Source organism: Chionomys nivalis, chromosome 4 (assembly GCF_950005125.1).
Source record: "Chionomys nivalis chromosome 4, mChiNiv1.1, whole genome shotgun sequence".
NCBI lineage: Eukaryota > Metazoa > Chordata > Mammalia > Rodentia > Cricetidae > Chionomys > Chionomys nivalis.
In genome coordinates, this window is record NC_080089.1 from 42,546,571 (window position 1) to 42,566,033 (window position 19,463).

General features: G+C 52.7%; 1 protein-coding gene across 1 annotated transcript in view; it reads left to right on the forward strand.

Annotated features, from left to right (window-relative positions):
- The first annotated feature begins 4,355 nt into the window (after window positions 1-4,355).
- The window catches only part of Nectin1 (nectin cell adhesion molecule 1), a 61,958-nt gene continuing 46,850 nt past the window's right edge, over window positions 4,356-19,463 (forward strand). The window contains exon 1 of the mRNA XM_057767959.1: window positions 4,356-5,336. Within this exon, the coding sequence (XP_057623942.1) occupies window positions 5,261-5,336 (76 nt within the window). The 5' untranslated portion in view covers window positions 4,356-5,260. The remainder of the gene's footprint in view (window positions 5,337-19,463) is intronic.

The window sequence follows — 19,463 nt, forward strand, 5'->3', positions numbered from 1 at the left end:
AGGACGTGGTACAAGTGAACAAAAGAAAAGGAAGCTGACCAAAAAAGGGGGCGGGGTTTACAGAAGAAATACATTTGATGACCCCCAGGAAAGTACAGACTCACCTGTGCAAAGCGCTAGAACAGAGGAATGTGAGGCTTCTAAAGCAGGAAGGATCCAGGAGACATTGCTGAGGTCATGAATTTGGCAGGCCAGGGAAGGAAGGGATCAGCTTGGAGCTGATCGCTTGCATTAGAAGATCACTTGTGTTAAATGCCAGGTGGTGTCCTGATTTAGATCCTAGAAGAGGAAATAAAGAGAAAATAGACATTAGTGAGGAACTTGAGAAAATCCAAATAAATTCTTTATTTCATTTAATAGAGACATAGTAATGCTAATTTCTTAATTTTGCTACATGGCTCATATATAAGTCATTAACATTTAGAAAAGTAGGTGAGGGTGAAATGAAAACTACACTCTCTTTTATACTTTTAAAGATTTTTTTTCAAAAAATTATGCTTGTGTGTATGTCCATGTGTATGTACATGCATAAATGCAGAAAAGTATGTCATGTCTCTTGGAATTGGAGTTACAAGTGATTACAAACCACTTAAAGTGGACTCTGGGAATTGAACTTGGGTCTTCTGGATAAGTAGCAAATACTCTTAACCATGGAGCCATTTCTTCTGCCTTTGTTATGCCTCTTTTGTAAATCCAAACCTATTTCAAAATAAAATATACTTTAAATGCACAGGATGGGAATGCAATGTCTGTATCATATTTTGTATCATATTTTGTATAATATATATATATGTGTGTGTGTGTGTGTGTATATATATATATATATATATATATATATATATATATATATATCCCTCTGGCAGAGAAGAAGACAAGTGTATGTGGAAACAGAGATTATAAGAATGATGATGACCAACATTACAACAGTTTTCTCTGTATGCTAGGCATTGTTCCAAGTGTGTACCATGTTTAATCCTCACAATCCTAAAACATGTATGTTATGTTATCTATTCCTATTATACAGATAAGGAAGCTGAACACATGAAAGTTAAGCTGGCAATTGATTGCAAACCTGAAGGATGGATCAAATTTGAACCAAGGGAGGCAAAAGAGAGAATGACAGGTTTATGGGACAGCTTGTGCAAGTATGGGGTAATGAACTTGTCTAAAGACACATAGTTACTGGGGGCTATCGTATAAAGACACATAGTTACTGGGGGCTATCGTATAAAGACACATAGTTACTGGGGGCTCTCATAAAGACACATAGTTACTGGGGGCTATCGTATAAAGACACATAGTTACTAGGGGCTGTCATCTAAAGACACACAGTTACTCAGGGAGGGAACCGGCATTTAAGAATCTGAATCCAGAGCTGAAGAGATGGTTCAGTGGTTAAGAGTGAATATTGCTCTCCTAGAAGACATGAAATCAACTCCCAGCACCCACTTGTAACTCAACTCCAAGAGATCTGATGACTCTGGCCACTTCAGGCCCTGCACTCACAGGTATATGCACATATTAAAAATAATAAAATACATATTTTAAAAATAATTTGAAGTCAGAGCTGGCCATGGTGATGCACAGCTATAATTCCTAGTACTTAGGAGGTGGAGGCAGGTGAATAGCTGTGAGTTTGAGGTCAGCCTGGCCTACATAGTAACTTCAAGGACAGCAAGGGCTATGTAAAGAGATCCTCCTGTCTGTCCAGTTGGTGGTAGTGCATGCCTTTAATCCCAGCATTTGGTGCAGAAAGTCAGCCTGATCTACAAAGCAAGTTCCAGGACAGCCAGGGAGGTTACACAGAGAAAACCCTGTCAAAATAACAAAACAAAACAATACAAAAAAAAAAAACAAAACAAAAACAAAAACAAAAAAAAACCCTGTCTCAAACACAAAACCAATAACCAAAATAGCAAAAATGGAATCTTTAGGATTGGGGAGGAAAAGAAAACAAAAACAAACAAAAAACTACCTCTTAAACTGGGTGGCCCAGGTCTTTAATCCCAGCATTTGGGAGGCAGAAACAGAAAGATGCCATGAGTTCAAGACTAGCCTGGTTTACATAGTGAGTTCTAGGACAGTCAGAGCTGTCTTTAAAAAAAGCGGCGGGGGGGGGGGGGAGAGCACATGCCTTTAATTCCAGTATTTGGGACCAATAGGCAGGTGTATCTCAGTGAGTTCGAGGTTAGCCTGGTCTACAAAGTGAGTTCCAGCACAGCCAAGACTCTTACACAGAGATATCCTGTCTCGAACCTCCACTCCCAAATGGAAAGTGTGTGTCGCCACCACCCAGCTTCGTGGTCCCATCTCTTAAGCTAGGAGCCCAGGAGTCCAGGAGTCCTTTTACCCACTTAATTGTCACATTCCAGCTTGAAAGCAAAAGCTGATGATGGTTCTGCCATGTCTTTGCCAGAGGGTATTGTGAGGACCACACAGAAACCACCAGCACAGGACAAGGCTGATGTGCGCAGAAGTGAAGTTGTGTCAGCATGCAAAGGGCGGGGCAGTGGTGACACACATCTTTAATCCCAGCACTCATAGAGCAGAGGCATGCAGATCTCGGAGTTCGAGGCCAGCCTGGTCTAAAGAGTGTAAGCCAGGGATACCTTACACAGAGAAACCCTATTTCAAAGAAACAAACAAAAAAAGAATTGGAACCACACCTTGCACCTTTCTGATGCCTGGTCTTATTTTCCTTCCTATCAGCAGAGGAAATCTGATGGAGAAATAGGAAAATCGGAAGAACCTGGTGTATCTGAAGTACCCCCTTGAACCCAACCCTATGATGTTTCAGGCACAAGCAAGAAAATCATTTTGGCTCTGGCAAACTTAAAAGCACTTGCCAGCCAGATGGAAGCTTCCTGGCTGCGAGCCTGGCCACCACTCGCTAAATTTAACAGGACATTCACCAGCTTAAGACCCTCCTGCGGCCACTACCTGGCATAATTCTGATTTACAGATTTGACCTTACCTCAAGCTGAGGCTGGGTTAGGACCAATTATTTAAGAGCTCCCTACCTAATACCCTAGCTGTTGCTCAACTTTGTGGTTTTCCCTGTGCTGACCCCTACCTTAAATTCAATTGCCTGAGGGACTGAGTCTGAGACCTTCAGTCAATCCCAGGGCTCCCTTCTCATAGAAGGGTCCAGCCCAGCTCAGGCTAAGGTAGATGTTTTCCTGGTGATTCTGAAAACCCACTACACTGTGGTGAGTGACTCCTCAGAACTTCGGTTTCTGTGTCCCTCCCCAGACTAGATCCAGCTTCGGGCAAGGACCAACTGTGAGACCACGTAATGCATTCCCAGGTCTGGCAGTTACTGGGTTAGGGAGTTGTTCCTGAGTTATGCATGTGACACCTAAAAGGCTACAGGGAGTGAGTGTTCCGGTGAGTGGAGTGGCTCCCCTGGGAGACCGAGGCCACGAGCTCAGTAGGGAGAAAGGGTCACCCTCCTTTATCCTCCTGCCCCTCCCACTCCTGGAAAGGGAAATTTACATTTTATCAGAATGTGGCTGCTTCCCGTTGCCTCTGTGCCCTTCGGGCTGGGCAAAGGGCAAAGGGGGCGTTGTCTGGTCAGGCCTTCTGGGAGTGTTCAACTCTCTTGACTGGGAAACCCTGTCTGTCTGCCTCTCCCAGGCCAAGGATGGGGAACAGAAGATCCAGGCTTCAGACTGCTAAGGGCCCCTCCGGCTCAGTCACCTTGGCAAGAAGCCACCCGGATGTGGTGGGTGGCGAACAGGATGGGGCGGAGAGTCCAGGCCGTTCTGGGACACCGACTGGATGGACCACTTTCGCGGGAATCCCGCAAACCGCTCAGAAACGAGGTGCGAGCAATGGTAGCCGACTTGGTTTCTTGTTCTTTGAGGGAAAGCAGAATGCTTCCATTTCGGGACAAGGACCCTCTGAAGGCAATGAGGATTATAAAGGACGTCCCACTAGAAACCTGAGTGCCCTGATCTCATCCACTAATGCTTTCCCTCCGCTTCTCCACAGCTTTCGCGGTTGATCCTCCGTTAAACAGCTTCCGTACTACGTCCACATCTCGGGGTGCAGATGCATAACCAGCTGAGTTCTAGACTGTTCTCTGCTCCTTTCTACCCGGGACCACTCTCTACGCCCTCTTCTGGGCCTTTGTTTCCTCATCTGCGAAATGGGCCCAGGGTTAGAGGAAAGGGCTAAAAAAGCCCTCGGAGTTCGGACAATGCCAGATCCAGCGTTCACACGGCTCCCCACGGCCGCCCCCTCCCCATCTTAACTCCACCCCTACCGAGCAGCTTTTCCCCATTGCCGGCCGCTAGGGGTCACTGCCTCCCTTTGTCAGCGACCGGGGAGGGCAGCCCGCCCTCCGGCCCTCTCCACGGCCGAAAGGCAACTCGAGGGGCATCTTGCTAGCCAAAGGGTCTGCGCGGGACCCCACGGACACGCTCGCAGCCGCAGCTGCCTGGGGTTGGGAGGTGCAGGCGCGCGGGCGGAGACCCGGCCAGGGTTGGGCCGGGCGCGTGGGAGCCAGGAGGGGGTTAACGCTAACCCCTCCCCCCGGGCTGACATCACGGGAGAGCGGGTGAGAGGCTGGATCGGCGAGTGAGAGAAAGAGAGGGAGAGCAGCAAGCGCGGCTCGCCTCGGCTCCCAGGCAGCTAGCTCCACATTGTTGCGGATCGCCCGCACCGGGCGCAGCGGCAGCGGTGGGGACCCGTGGTGCACCCGGCTCGCTCCCCTCGCACCTCCAAGACCGCGCAGCCCGGAGCCTCGAGGGCAGCTGGCCGCCGTAGCCGCACACCACCGCCTGGGCCCCGAGCCCTCCGCACCGCCCGGCCACCCTCGGAGAACGGCCGGCCATGGACGCCTGCAAGTTGGAGCCGAGCGGGAGGGTGTGAGTGCGCCCAGGGCCGGGAGCCTGCGCCGCGCTAGTCGGGCAGCCGGGCGCGCCGGGGGTGGGTCCCTCTCCCCAGCCCGGCTCTGCGTGGAAGAAGAGGGCGGGGACCGGGTCGAAGAGGAGGAGAGCGGAGGAGGCGAAGGGGGCATGACTCGTGCAACTTGCGGCGGGCATCTGCCGAGGCTCTGAGCCGGCTGCAGCCCGGGCCCGAATTGCGGCCGCGCGGATCCCACCCAGCCCATCCCGCCCCGGCCGACGGCTGCGGCTGACCTGGATCCACCGAGCGCCAGCCGGCCGCCAGCGATCCGCCCTCGTCTTCCAGGCTGGTTTCTGGAGCGCGAGGAGCGCCCTCCTGGCCTCCCCTTTCGCCGGACCCCCGCCCTCCGATGGCTCGGATGGGGCTTGCGGGCGCCGTTGGACGCTGGTGGGGACTTGCTCTCGGTTTGGCCACCTTCTTCCCAGGTAAGGCGATCGCCTCTGCTTCTCACCCCCCATATCCCCCACCCAACCAGAGCCTCCTCGGGACTGGGAGATGGATGACGGGCACGACTGGGTTGTAGGGAGCGAATGGAGCCAGAAAAGTTGGGTCACGCTTGGATGGGGGGGGGGGCAGGAGGTGGCACCGTGGAGAAAGGGGTTGAGAAGCCGAACAGCCTGCCCTGCAGGGAAGCAATCGGATGCACGTCTCTATGTAGCAAGAAAGCACTTTCTCCGCTTAGTTCTTCACAAAAATAATAATATGTAATAGGGTTCTATTTATTTAATAACCAGTTCTCAGCTCGAGAAGCAGTTTGGAAACACTGAGTGTTACATAAATGCAAAATAATCACGGTAATCACGGGCTTGGGGTATGAGACAACAGCCCCAGGGGGAGGGCGTCAGTCTCGGAGCTGGTGGGCTGTGGGCTTGGAGGGTTGCGGGGGGCTTCATTTCTTTTGGCGGCCTCTTGTCAGACGGTTTCAGGCTCGCGGGGGGCCCCCTGTTGTCCCACATCGCCCCACAGCGGGCGCTTGGAGCCGGCTCCTGCGGCACAAGCAGCTTCTTGCTCACCTGCGGTTCCTTTTCTGGAGGGTGAGGCCGGGCCGTCTTGGGATCGCAAACTCCCGGCCTTGCACGGGACTGGGCTCCGCCTTGGAACTCCACTTCTAAAGCAGAGGGCTCCCCCAGGAGGAAGCTCCGTGGGCTTCATGCCAGCCAGGTGGCCGCATGACCCACTTTCCCGAGAGGCCCCGAAGGTGTCCCGCGAGTCTTTCCTCGAGGTGTGAGCTGCTGGCAGAAGAGGGGTTAACTCCGCTCCCGACCCTGAGGTGGCCCGTGGTGGCCCGTTCAGACGGATGGGGTGGGGGGCGGAGGCTGGGACCGGCCCAGGCATATTGTGCTGGGGAATGAACTGGAAAATGCGTTTAGGAGGCAAATCCTACCGAGTCCCCTCGCCTGGATTTAACCCCTTGTGTCCCTAGGGAAGCAACTGAGCTGCCAGCAGGACACTAATTTGGGTCAAGGTGGGAGAAGCATCTCTCTAGCCACCCCTTCCCCCCGCCCCCCCAAACAAACCTGAGATGAGCTCTGGCCTTAGCAAGATGGGGCTTTGGGGGGCTAAGGGAAGCTTGACTGTAACTGGTGGTCGCCAACCTGGGGTGGTAGAAAAAGGTGCTGGATTAAGAATATTGGCTTCCCAGCCAGTGGGATTCTGCAGGCTGGCCAGGCAGTTTGTTAGGAAGAGACTGGCCTGACTGTCCAGGTGTGGCTTGGATGCACTCCTGGAAGACAAGAGCCTGGCCTCATTTACTTCCTTTCCTGCCTCCTTTTGCCAGCCAGCTCACTGCTAGGGCACTGCACCTCTTCATCAGTAGTGGGTGCCAGGAAAGCGATTTGGGGAGGCAGGGGCATGGGCAGTGTGGAGTACTCGCCCCTTGAGTGTCCCAAGAGGGGGCATTCCACACTGTTCACAGGAACGTGCTGAACCCTCTGCCAGTATGGTCTGGGTGGTAATGAGAGGTTTTCATCCACTTTCTTGCTGCTGATGTCAAGTGCAGAACAGACAGAAACTCAGCCTCTAGAATGTACCGGGTCAGCACAGGCTTAAGAGAACCTTTTAAATCCCTAACCCTTCCCAGAACCCAGAGCAAGGAGAACTCACCAAGAGCCCTAAGGATTCCTAGCACACTAGGGGTTAACCTAATCCTGGGATGGACAAAGGGTCAGAGGATTTAAGGAAGGAAGCTCACCCCTCTATTTATTGTTCTATTTCTCCGTTTTGGGTTGAAGCATGTTTAATTCCATCCTTGGGGGTTAGTGGCCCGATGTGCTCCGCCTACAAGACAGGGAGGTGACACTCACTTGGCTCAAAGCAGTTGCTCCCCCACCAAAAATCTAGCAAGAAGCTAGGATGCCCAGAAAGGAATCACAGCCCAGAGGTATTTAGTAGGTGCTCTGCCAATGATTGTGACTGGTGAATGGGTGCCGTGGAGGCAACCGAAGTTCCTGGGCTCACCCAGCTCCTAGATGGAGCCTGTCTGCTGCTCTGCTTGCTTTCTGAGGTCCGCTGTGGCAGAAAGCGGGCAGGTATGGCTACACCCAGTCTGATCCTCTGACTGAGAAGGCTGGGAGGCCCAGCTGGCACCCCATCCCCACTGTGCACCTTCCTCTCCCTTCCTCCGCTTCTTCCTACCCTGACCTTTCTCTGGGGATTCGCCAGTCTGCTGCTCTTTCCTGGGTTCTCCTGGGCTGCGACAGGGACCACTGTGGAAGTGGAGAGGAAGGAGCCCCCAGTGTATGTGATGACTCCTGACTTCGTAACACAGCTGATCTGGCTCTTGTAGTGTACAAAGAGAAGTATGTTTCAGTATGACAGACAGTACAGGTAGGGTAGAAAGGGCCCAGGACTTTGTTCCCTGAGATGACAGGTTCCTTCCAGGGTGCTCACTTAGAGGAAAGGGTCAGTGTTACCCACAGTGTTACCAGAAGAGGATGGGGTGGAGAAGCTGCCTGGGAAGTAGGTGTCCCACCTATACCACACCCTCTCTAATTGGCTTCCCCACACCTTTGGTCTAGAAAGAAACCCACACCCTAGGTGTCAAGCTCACCATGCAAAGACCTGTCAGGCCACAGCATTCGTTCCCTTTAGACTGCCTGTGCACAGCACCCATTCCTGGTGCTTTCCTTTGAAGCTCCCCTTCCCCCCGCCCCCAGCTAAGCTGTTGGGTTCTTTTCCTTTTGCCTGTTTCTCAAAGACCATGGTGGGCTTGGATTTACTGGGCCGGGCATTATAGCAGCATCCATTCTCCTGGCCTGGGGTTTGCAGTGTCAAACACAGCCGTCTCCAGGCCCATTAGTCAGATAGCCTTGCAGAGAGCATCTGAGTCAGATTCAAGGCCTAACCCTCAAGGCTGGAGGGAAGGCTGCAGAGCGTGAGCCCAGCAGTCCTGGCCGAGTGGCCTAGAAGGTTTCTGAACCTGGACTAGTCCATGTAGCCAGTGGCTTCCTAAAGCAAGCTGGGACCAGTTGTAGGCTGCCAGTTCCTTCCTTGGCCACTTGGCTCTGCACAATGAGTCCACCTGGGCGATCGCCTGGGCTGCCTGGCCTGTGGGCCCAGTTGTAGGCTGCCAGCGTGGCTGTGCCCACAGCTGAGACAGCGGGCTGGGTTGGAGGGCCAGAGGGTCGGCTCCCATTGCTGCATCTATGATGCTGCCATTGTTTAGCGCTGACTAATGTTCATTGTTCAGCACAAATCGAAAACACCCAAGGGAGGTGTGACTGTAGCTTCTGCTCTTCTGATGGTATCTTTCCTGGTTAGCTTGGCAAATTGAAAACCTCTCAACTGAGGAAGGGGCAGAGAGGTGTCTGCATCACCTGTTGGGCCTTTTTTTTTTTTTACCTTTAACTTTGAACAGTAGCCAGCACTCCAGGTAAGAATGTTCTGTAGCCAGTTGTGGGACTTGGCCTCTCACACTCTGACAGGCTCGCCTTTGCTCCAGAGTGGGTGTGTATACACATGTACGTGGGGCTTTGTGTGATGATGTTGGTCATCTCCAATTCACTGTTACAAGCACAGGTCTGCAAGGACTAGAATTAGTTAGTATCTGTATTCATATTTGCGATCACCATGGAACTGGGGCTGTAAGTACCAAATGCATGTTCACACATAACTGACTTCTTATGGCATCCGGATGGGTTGCATCAGTAGCTTTGAGCCTTGACAATGCCTGTGTCTACCTCAGTGACTTGAGGGTGACTTTGGGAAGAGACCTAGAATTTGCTCTTAGCTAGCTTACTCCAGGAAAAATTGCTGGGTCCCAGGAAGCCTTGGTGCTGCTTTCTTGCTTCTCTGTCCTTGGCTTTCCCCTAAATCCTTACAGGGAGGAGCACAAGACCTCGACAACACCTGGAAAGGCTTCTCTCTTCTTGTGAACCTTCTGTTGTCTCCTCAGCCATCAGAGCAATGCTGGAGCCATAATGGGCCTGGCCTACTCCATAGGCTCTCAAGATCCTGAAATGTCTGGAAGGGGCCAGGGGACATAGGTTTTCAGTTCCTCCTTATGGATCTTTGCTTCCTGCATGGGCACTTAGGGAATGGAATTTGGGGGAGTTAGGTACCACACTGTCCTTTTTCAAAGATAGCGAGCCCTTTGGTCCCTGTAAGAAGTCTGCAAAGCCGGGTGGGTAGCCAGGTCAGCAACATGAATGTACCTGATAGAATCCTAGGCTTGGGCAATAGAAGGAGAGAGCCCATTTGTTAGAAAAGGAGGTGGCAGGAAGGGACAAGGAGTAGGACACAGCGGTCTTAGGGGCTTAGCCTCCTCGCCCAAGCCTAGCACACAAGTATTCCCCTGGGCGGCCGACCCCACTCCATAGAGAACAAGCCCACAGAGCCAACAGCAGATGTGCTGGCTGGGACAGAAGGTAACTTAAGATCTGAGCCAGATCACCTTGCAGAGGGAATGCCCTGAACTGGAGATAACACCCCTGCATCCAGTTAACCCTTGAAGCTCCGAGTGCCTGGTGGAACTAGAAGAGGAAAATGAAGAAGTGTGAGAACGTGTCAGATACACTCTCAGAACCTTGACCCTTCCACAAGCAGAGGCAAACCCAGTGTAACAGAAGAGTCCAAGACAGACCCAGAGATTGTGTGATAGCAGAGGGTAGGGTCTTGAGGGCAATTGGTAGGTAATCTTTATCCTGGGAAATGCAGAAAAGGAAGTTATAGGGTTTTATTCTCCAGGGGTAGGGCATGAGAACTGTGCCTTTCTCAGACTCTCAGTAGAGGACAGAGAAGCAGGTCGCTTAGCTGTCCTTCTCCCGTAACCAAGTGTTTACCCCATCTTGGTGGCCCAACTTAGTAAAACTGGCCAACCTCGGTTGGAATCCCAGCTCTACTAATGACTAGTTGAGAGACCTTAGCAGGGTTGCTGCATGAGCCTCAGGTTTCCTATCTGTAAAATGGAACTAAATGTTGCTATGATATCCAGGCTTTCAAGGAGAGATGGAGAATGATGAACTAAAAGTGTTTAGCTTAAGGCTAGCATGTGATAGCACGAAATAATGAAGAGCCCAGGTTCTCTCCCAATGTCTTTCCTCTGAGTGGCCCTGCCCCTATTTGGGCATGATGCTGCAGCCACCTGGGAGCTGCTGGCACGGTGGGAGGACCCGGGTGGCCTGAAGGTACCTGCCCAGGCCAGTCCTGTGGAGGCCGGGTACTCCACAGGCAGCAGGTGCTGGGCAGCCTTTGTTCTGCAGCATGTTGCCCAGGGCTCTCCAGGCACCGGCTTCACTCCCTGGCTGCAGCCCAGCTGGGGCGCCATTGCCCATCTGGAGTGCTTACAGAGGCAGCGGCCCAGGCCTGGCAGGGAGAGCCTGGGACTCTCTGCCCCCTGCTTTTCTTTAAACTTCTACATCTGAGGGGAGGGGAGATAACAGCTCTTGGTGAGGCAGTAGAGGCCGGGTAAAGAGAGTCCTTCCTGGGGTTACCTCCTTCTCTTCCCGGTCTTCTGTTACAAGTTGGACACTTCCACTAAATTGTCATGAAAATAATGCAGATGGAACCCGTGTGTGGTGGGTACCACTCTCCACTCGGAGCTTCAGCTAGAATTCGCGTGAGTTGTGTTAGAATTAATATTGCTTCCTTTTCACAAACAAAGAAAGTGGATCTTAGTTTGATGACGTGTTGCCTTCCCATGCGAGTGTGGCCATAATTAGGCACCGGGCTTCTGGGGTGAATCCAGTAGACCAGAAAGAAGGAACAAGCTGGGATGGGCACACAGAAGGGGTTGAGCCAGGTCACCATTGTCTCCGTGATACAGTCATTGGCTTTGTCAGCCACCATCAGCTGCCACCTTCCTGCCCTACAGCAGGTACAGTGGCTCCTGGAGGAGGTGAGGGGTAAGTGGAAAACATGGAGAAGAGTGCTTCTGGAGGTGACACAGAACCCAGGTTGGCACAGGGTAAGCCTACCAGTGGAGCGGTGAAGGAGAGGGTGACAGGGAGCATCCTCCCCTGGAAATGTGGGCTGAGACAAGGGCAGGGCCCTGAGGTGTGAGCGTGGGGCCCCAGGGTATGGGCATGCCAGGACAGGGTGTGGGCTTGGCTCAGGCAGAAAGCAGGAGCCCAGAAAGCATCATGGGGTGAATGGAGCACCCAAGAGAGGTTTGGGGGTACAATTTGGCACTTTGAGTCAACTCCCTTGCCCGGACAACCCCCGCCACCTCTAGCCTACACAGACCCCAAATCACTCTCAGTTTATGAGGAGTCTCATTACCCAGCCACAGACAATAAAACCCGCCTGACCACTCTGGCCCGAATCTCATTAGAGGACATTAGTTCTGCTGGCTCGTGGCTCCTTTGGGACCCAGCTCCAGGCGTGGTCCAGGAAGCAAAGTGGGCCATTGGCCATGGGCACAAGAATGTCCCATTGAGAGACTGAGGTCAATCGATGGGCTTAAATGGAGGCCATCCCTCCAAAGTCCTGGAATACTTGTACCGCAAAACTGGAAGCCAGCTGGACTCTCAGTTCTGCCCCCTGCCTGCAGGGAGAAGACCCAGCTCCCTCCCGGGCTGTTCCCTGAAAGGAGCTGACTCTAGGCTATACCATTATCACCCCATGGATGAGGGCCCTTAGGGAGAGGGACAGCATACCATCCCCACATGCAACTGGAGCAGAGATACAAACCCAGGGTCCTCAGTGGCCTTGGACTAAATCTTGGTCTGTCTTTCCATCCAAATGGCAGAGGATAGAGGACTAGTGACCCTGTGGCCAAAGCATTTTCCTCATCTCTAACTGGAGTTTTCATCCAAGACTGAAAGAGCCAATTCCTACCAAGAACCACCTAGTACCCTTGGCATGAGTCCTGTCTCACCTGTTCCCTGAAGTTGGGTGCCTTGACCAGAGTTCTGTTCCCCAAAGATGGGGCTGTTTCATAGCAGGCTCTAGTGCCCACGAATAGCCAGCCTTGTTCTGCCTGTACCCCGTTTTCCTGTCTTATAGTCTCACCTGAAACCCAGACTACCAGGATACCAGCATGGCTCCATAGCTGTCACCATGAAAACCAAACAAGATCCCTCTTGGTGCCTCGGGCTTATTGGGAAAATGCAGGCCAGACTCAAATAACTGGTGTGAGCACACTCAGGCTCCCAGGTCTGCCCTGCTCCCATAAGAGGGTTATGCAGGACAGCCCACGCTTTGGCGGGTGAGCTGGTAGGACCGCCAGGTGAGTCAGTGGAGAGGGAAGCATGATCTCTTTGGGCAGACACAGTCCACTCTGCACTGAGGGAAGGGGGCAAGGGGCCAGTAATGGCTCCAGGGCATTCCCTGGAAGCCCCTTCAAGCTACTTCTGTTGTTTAAGTGACACTGGGATGGGGAGGTGGTTCCCCTCTCTGCCTCTGAGCCACACCTCAGGTGTCACCCCCCTCCCTGTCAACTGCTAAGACGAGTGTCAGAGAAGGTGCCTCCGGGTCAAGCCACTTCTATGAACTCTGGTGACAGTATCTCCTTGGTGAGGCTGCTACTGCAGCTCCTGGCTTGTATCTGGCCCTGACTCCAGCTCCCGTGTTCCCACACTCCCAGGCTACACCCGAAAAGGATTCTTACAAGCTCAGGAGCCTATGAGGGCTGCTCCTTCCCTGCAGTGGCTCAGTGCCCTCGCCTGCACACTCAGTTCAGGACAAGTGTTTTCCCTGCTCCAGTGCCTTTGCACCTTCCGTTCCTGCACCTTATCCACTATTTCCTTTAAAGGCTAACTCTAAACACTAAATTTGAGCTAATAGCATCATGAAGCCTTCATTGTCCGCCCTCCAGCTGCGGATAACTTCTCTCATCAACCTTGCCGTACCTCATTGGTGCCTCATTGTTATTTGAACCTAGGCCTTATCTTCTTCACAAGGCCACGAGGACCTCTTGGTCGAATTTTCTCGTGGCCTAACAGGGAGTCAGCCCCGTAGTCGGCTAGGAGTGCTGCTGCGTGGATGGACAGGAGCGTGAATAATAGTGATGGTGAAAGCAAAGTTGTATTCGGAGATCTTGGGTGCCAGACACTGTTGGCAGCATCATCTAATAACGTATGATCATCACAGATCACGTGGAATGTTCATGGCAGATGCAGTGTGCCGTCTTTTATGTCTGGAAGGATGAGACCCAGACAGGTTAGGTGACTTGCCTGTGGTCACTCAGCTGACGAGTGGCAGAGTCAGAGTTCGGGTCTAGGAAGTCAGACCCAGTGTCCATGATGCTTCCACTTGGCTGAGTTGCTTCTCTTCCAGGGCGTTGTGGGCAAATGGTGGAGGAGCCTGTTTGCTAAGCGTGGAGCATTTGCAAGATAGTACATTAAGAGTGGGTCACGGGGCTGGAGAGATGGCTCAGCGGTTAAGAGCACTGACTGCTCTTCCCGAGGACCCAGGTTCAATTCCCAGCACCCACATGGCAGCTCACAACTGTCTGAAAATCCAGTTCCAGGGGATCTGACACCTTCACACCAATGCACATAAAATGAAGCTAAATAAGCCATAAATTTTTTTTTTTTAAAAAAAGAGTGGGTCAGCTCTGCGCTTAGCAGTGCTACTGCTTATGTCTGTGTCCCTTTGAGGATCATACATAACCCCGTCCTGTGGTTGCATGGTCTGGGAGCTATGCGGTGTCCTTTAGCTATGTTAGAAGTTTTAGAAGTGCAATGAGTATGTTCCTGGACCATCCTGTCCCTTCTCATGTCCCTACCCCTCCTGGACCTCAGGAGTGTCCATTGGCTGTGCTGGAACGGATAAGATACCATGTTATCCTTCTTTCCTTCCTGAGTCTACACATTACCAGTGCCATTGTGGGAGCCTCCCACCATGCTCCATGCAGACACAAGAAGCAGGGCAGAGGCTTCTCTCAGTAAACATCACAACAGGTATCAAGGTATCCTAGGTGGGTCCTGAGCTCATCTTAGGCTTCTGGAAGGTTGTATCCTTTGCTGTCTCCTAGGATTCCCAAAAGATAGAAAGGGAGGGGCCTCTGCAGGGGCGGATTTAGGGTGTTCACCTGTGTAGGAAGCTTTGATCTTTTGGGATGAAAGGACCAGTGCTTCCTCTGCCCCAGGGAGGCCAGGGACCAGGAGCTGGAGGGGGGGGGCAGTGCATCCCTCGGGGCCTGGGATCCTCAGCCATGCAGTAGGGTACAGCCAGATAAAGAACTGGAGAAACCCAACAGAGACAATCCTGGGAGTGAAAAACTCAGACCTTTCCCTAGGTTGTGGCTCAGGACCAACAATGGCCTCTGCACAGGGCGTGAACACATTGCCCTCTCAGGGTCACCCAGAGCTAGTGCTTTTTCCTGGGCTCTCATGACCCTACAGGTCACCCAGTGGACTCTGGCCTCACAGGTCCGGCTCCACTGGCTTAATTGGGAAGTTAGCTGGGCTGAAGCAGAGTCATCTGATCGGTTCCGAAGCCAAAGAGAAATTCCTCCCAGACCCTCAGATTGTCCACGCTCCACTAGCTTGAATCATAATGCGGCCCCTGTGGCCCAAACACCAGCTGGAGCCATCCCAGACTGGAATCTACTTGAAAGCCCCTAGAAAAAGCAGACTTAGGATCTGCTTGGATCCTCCCCAAACCCGGGAATTGCCCAGTGATCACAAAGGGGCCCCCTACCCAGGAGGTTTTGCATCTGTGGTGGCTGTATTGTACAGCTTCTCTGGGAGTCTCAGAGCACAGGCAGGGACAGGCATCTCCCAAGTGTAAATAAGATACTGACGGAGCAGCCACACCGTGCACGAGATGATTTTATTATTACTGCCCACCACCCCCGCCCTGAAGCGTCGCCATCTCATTGGCCTAGATTGCTGCATCTCTCAGAATGATGGATGGGCCTTCTCTCCCTTCCCAGGCAAGACAGCAGCCCTGCTACCCAGATACCTCCTACACAGCCCCTTCCTAAATTTATTCTTTGTGTCTGTAGTGCCCAGAGAGTCATCAGTGTCCTGAACCAGCTGAGCACTGATTATCTCCGACGACTTGATGGATGGGCCTTTAGGGGAACTTAGGCTACAGACCCTACTCCCCTGCTCCCTCCTCTGTCCCTGCCACAGCACCCTACCCAGCCCTCCCAGGAGGCAGATAATGGGCCTGGGTCTGCACTGAAGAAAAGCGGGGATGATAAAGGAGGGATGCAGTGACAATCCTTGGTGCCCACCTCACAGCGCTGCTGCCGCAGGGATAGCTGGGAATTCTCCATATCCACCCCGCCCCAAGCCCTGCATGGAGGCATCATTCCCAGGCAGCGCTTCTTACCGCGTCCACGCCCTATCACTCCATTACCCCATCCCCTCAGCGCTGTGGACACGGTTTGCACTGTGGTAATAATCTGTGTGGTTTATGTGTGTTCTTCATGAGTGTTTTCGTGTCTCCTGTGTGTGTACTAGGGAGGTTTATGACTGTGTATGTGTGCCGGGCGGGGTGGGGGGCTCTCGCCAAGCTACTGATGCTGGCTCAGAGTCTGGGTCCCCGGAAGGTGAGAGGTGGCCCCTGACTACCGCTGCCTCCCCTAGCCAATGTCTGCTCTGCCCCCAGTGCCATGTAGAGACACTCGGAGGTCACTTGCAATTTTTTTTCCTGTATGATCAGTAACGTGTTTCACTATTTTTCTTCTCAAGATTGAACCCACAAGTTATTTTGGTCGTAAGATTTTACGAGTGACCTGTGTTGGCCTGTGGATCGATGCCATACGACCTGTAAACGTAGGTTCCCTTAACTGTTAGGTTTGGGTGGAGGCTTTGAAAGAGGAAGCAACTGAAAGCTGATAGAGAGCCTGATGCCATACCAGGGGCCATCATTAGCTCTTCATCTATGGACCCTGAGTTTAGAGAAGGAAAATTCAGTCTCCAAAGGAAGGGCCCCTTCTAGCAGCAGTAACCTATCATATGGTCAAGATATCCCCTCCTCCAGGCTAGGGGCAGAGATATGCCTTCCCTACCACCACCCTAGGGGGTCAACTGGTGCCTGGTGCCTCTTTGGGGCCATTTGGTCTCCTTTCTTAAAAAGTTGGAAGCCACAATTAAATGAGAGAGGCTCAAGATTTTGACTCTCCCATGTACTCCTGACCACCCTGTGCAAGCATGGTGCATTCCTACATTCCCTTGGAGATGGCGGCCAAGGACACAGCAGCACACATAATGTCCTGGCCAGCAGAGGATGGCATCAGCCCTCTGCCCTCTGCCCTCGCATACAGCATATGACACCTCAGGTGAATTCTCCTTTAGGCAAGAATGCCCACAACACAGATGCCTGGGAGGCTGTGTAGACAGTGTTGCAGCCTGGTGGGTCATGTCAACGCTCATCTCCCTGAATCTTCCCTGTTTAGAACTTAAGGATAGACGAGTTAGGTCAGGTTCTCCTACACCCTTCAAGGAGAGCCCCTGCTTCCCCACCAGTCCCAGAACTAGAGAGAGCCTCCCAGCAGAACCACAATTTAGGGAGTTTCCCTGTCCCGTCAAAGAGGGAAGAGCAGGTCGGTCAAAATTCTGGAGTCTCAGTATTGGAGGCAAAATCAAATAAAGTATTACCATGTTCACATCCTGAACCCCCTTACCCAAACCCCTTCCAGTTGGTAGAGCTTCCAGCTTCAGTGTGAAACCCTCTAGGGACAGGGAGCTCTCCACCCTCCTTGGAAGACCTACATTCCCCATACAACTATACCAAGATCTGTGTCCTGATGCACCAGCTCCTTCCCGTCCCCTGAAATTGCCTGGGGCACATCTGGTGCCCTTATCATCTGCTCAGAGAGGCCTCAAGCCACGGCTTTCTCCCCGACCCCATGTGCTTTGGTGGCCCAGCATCACACACCTCTCAGTCTCTGGTGCTGTCTTTGGGAACAATTTGTCTGGAGAGCTAGTAGCAGAAGTACTGCCCCAGACTGAACCCAGCGGACCAGAAGTAGACTGAGCAGCCTGGGATTTGGCCTCAATTCTCAGTTGACTGTGAGAGATCTAAGAGGAGGTGGAGTGGGCAGGCTGACTTCACACCTCCCTCCATTGTCACCCCCATCCTCTAGCCCAGCCCTCACCCCTTCCCACCCCTGTTTTCTTTTGGATTATCTATAAATTGCAGTGGAAGATCGGCTTATCTCCAGTGGGAATTAAGGAATTAAGTTAGTGATGGGGAAAGGGGGATGGTGGAGGGAGCATATTGCAGAGGATCATGATGTGTGGGGCGGCCCTGAGGCTGCTTGGGGGCAGCTAGGGTGGTGGGATGGGACCCTTTCTGCCTGTGCTTGTTACCTGGGAGGTTGCAGGGTGGGGATGGGGTATGCTGTTAGTGGGCTCCAAGGTTCCTGTGCCCTCCTGGGGACCAAATTTCTGACTGCTTTGGAGAGTCTGGTGACCCCATGGGGTGCTGCAGGTGGAGTGATCTCCCAGTAGCCTCTCCTGTTTTCTGGTGTTTCATGACCCAGTATGGGAAGCAGCTCTGGGGCATGTCATAACACAGGAAAGGCCAGACCCAGCATGTGGCAGGGTGGGGCGCTCACTTTTTGGCACTAGAATACTGAAGTAAATTCTGTAGGTGGAAGTTCAAGGGCAGAGGTAGTCTGACAGAACTGTCCTGGCACCCACATAGCCACTGGGCTCCCAGTTCCCCAAAGCCAAGGCTGAGAGGGATGATCAGCTTTCCTCTACTTTCAGAGCCACTCAGAAGCCTTTTTGAGCATGCCACGTGAGAGGTGAGGGGTCACCCAGGATCTACTCAACCTGCCTCCCCCTTACCCAGCTCCTGCTTCCCTGAGACTGAGCTGTGTAGAGCCCACACCCCTGGCTACTCACTGATGCTTGCCGCCACATGTCATTAGTCCCCCTCTAGCAGAGAGGGTGTCTGATAGTTCTTCCCTCCTCTCCTTCAGACCCCCAGCCTGGTCCAAGCCTGAGTTTGGGGATGTAAGATGCTAACAGCAGTCAGCCAAGCCAGCCATTGTAGAGGTTGAAATGAAGACTTGGACAGGGCTGAGGACCTCCCTGTTCACTCAGACAAGCTGGGGACCTGTCCCAAACAACTGTCAATCCTGGGTGTAGGAGTCATTGGAGAGTTGCAGCCATCAGGGCACCGGAAGATAAGAGCCAGACCACAAGTGGCCTAATTGCACGGGTTTGGGGGTGGGGGTTGGGGTTGGGGGTTGTTCAACTTAGATGACAGAGGAAGCCTGAGCCTAAAGGTCTAGGTGTTTGGGTTAATCTTTGGCAACTCTGGTTAATAAATCATTGGCAGTTTTGTCCCCAAATTTCAGTTCCTAATCCTAGAGGTCTTTCTGCCTATGTCCAGGTCCCAGAAAAGAAGCCCCATCTGCTTGGTCCTGCCGCCTCCCCCACCCCCATCCCAGGCAAGAGCCTCCCATTATGCTCCCATCCCCCAGTTGGTCTCTGGCACCCAGAATCAGCCTGCTGTGTAATCTCCAAAAGAGATTAGTGACCAGCCTTCCCTGCCCTCCCCCACAGGCTGTGGATGTCCCTAGATTCTTCCTGCTGGGAGGGCAGGCCACCCACAGAGGGTCTCCAGGTACCCTAGAGAGCAAGGCTGCCATTATATGTGGGCCCTTTCTGCAGCCCTCTGGTGCCTGTAAGAGGAATGAGCCAACAGATTCTCCTCGGGCCGCTCCTTTGTGCCAGGTACTGTGTGTCAAGAAGAAATGCTTTAAGCAACCAGAAACATGATTCTAGAATTTATTCATGGTCCATGTTGGGGGCACCTGAGACCAGTTGCACCAGGTCCTGCCATGTAAGGTAAAAAGAGGGGGAGTCACATGTTCTAAGGTTCTAGCATTTTCTTCATTGACTACGGGAGCACTTGCTGGTTGGAGGTTAGCCAGGTTTCCCACCTCTGACTTATGATCTTGGGTATAATCCTGTCCTGGTGGCCCTTAGAACAGTTTCCGTAGCTGGTTTTACAAACTGGCCATCAGGGGACAGAGTGGCAGAAAGGGAAGCCAGAGAAAGGCCAGAGCTGAATGAAGGCAGGGCGCCAGGGTGGACTCCCCAACTCTCCTTCATATGCATACACAAAGTGGGGGGTCTATCCTCAAGACAGGGGGTTCCCGGTCCCTGGGAGTTGTGCGGAATGTCAGAACTGCTTGAGTG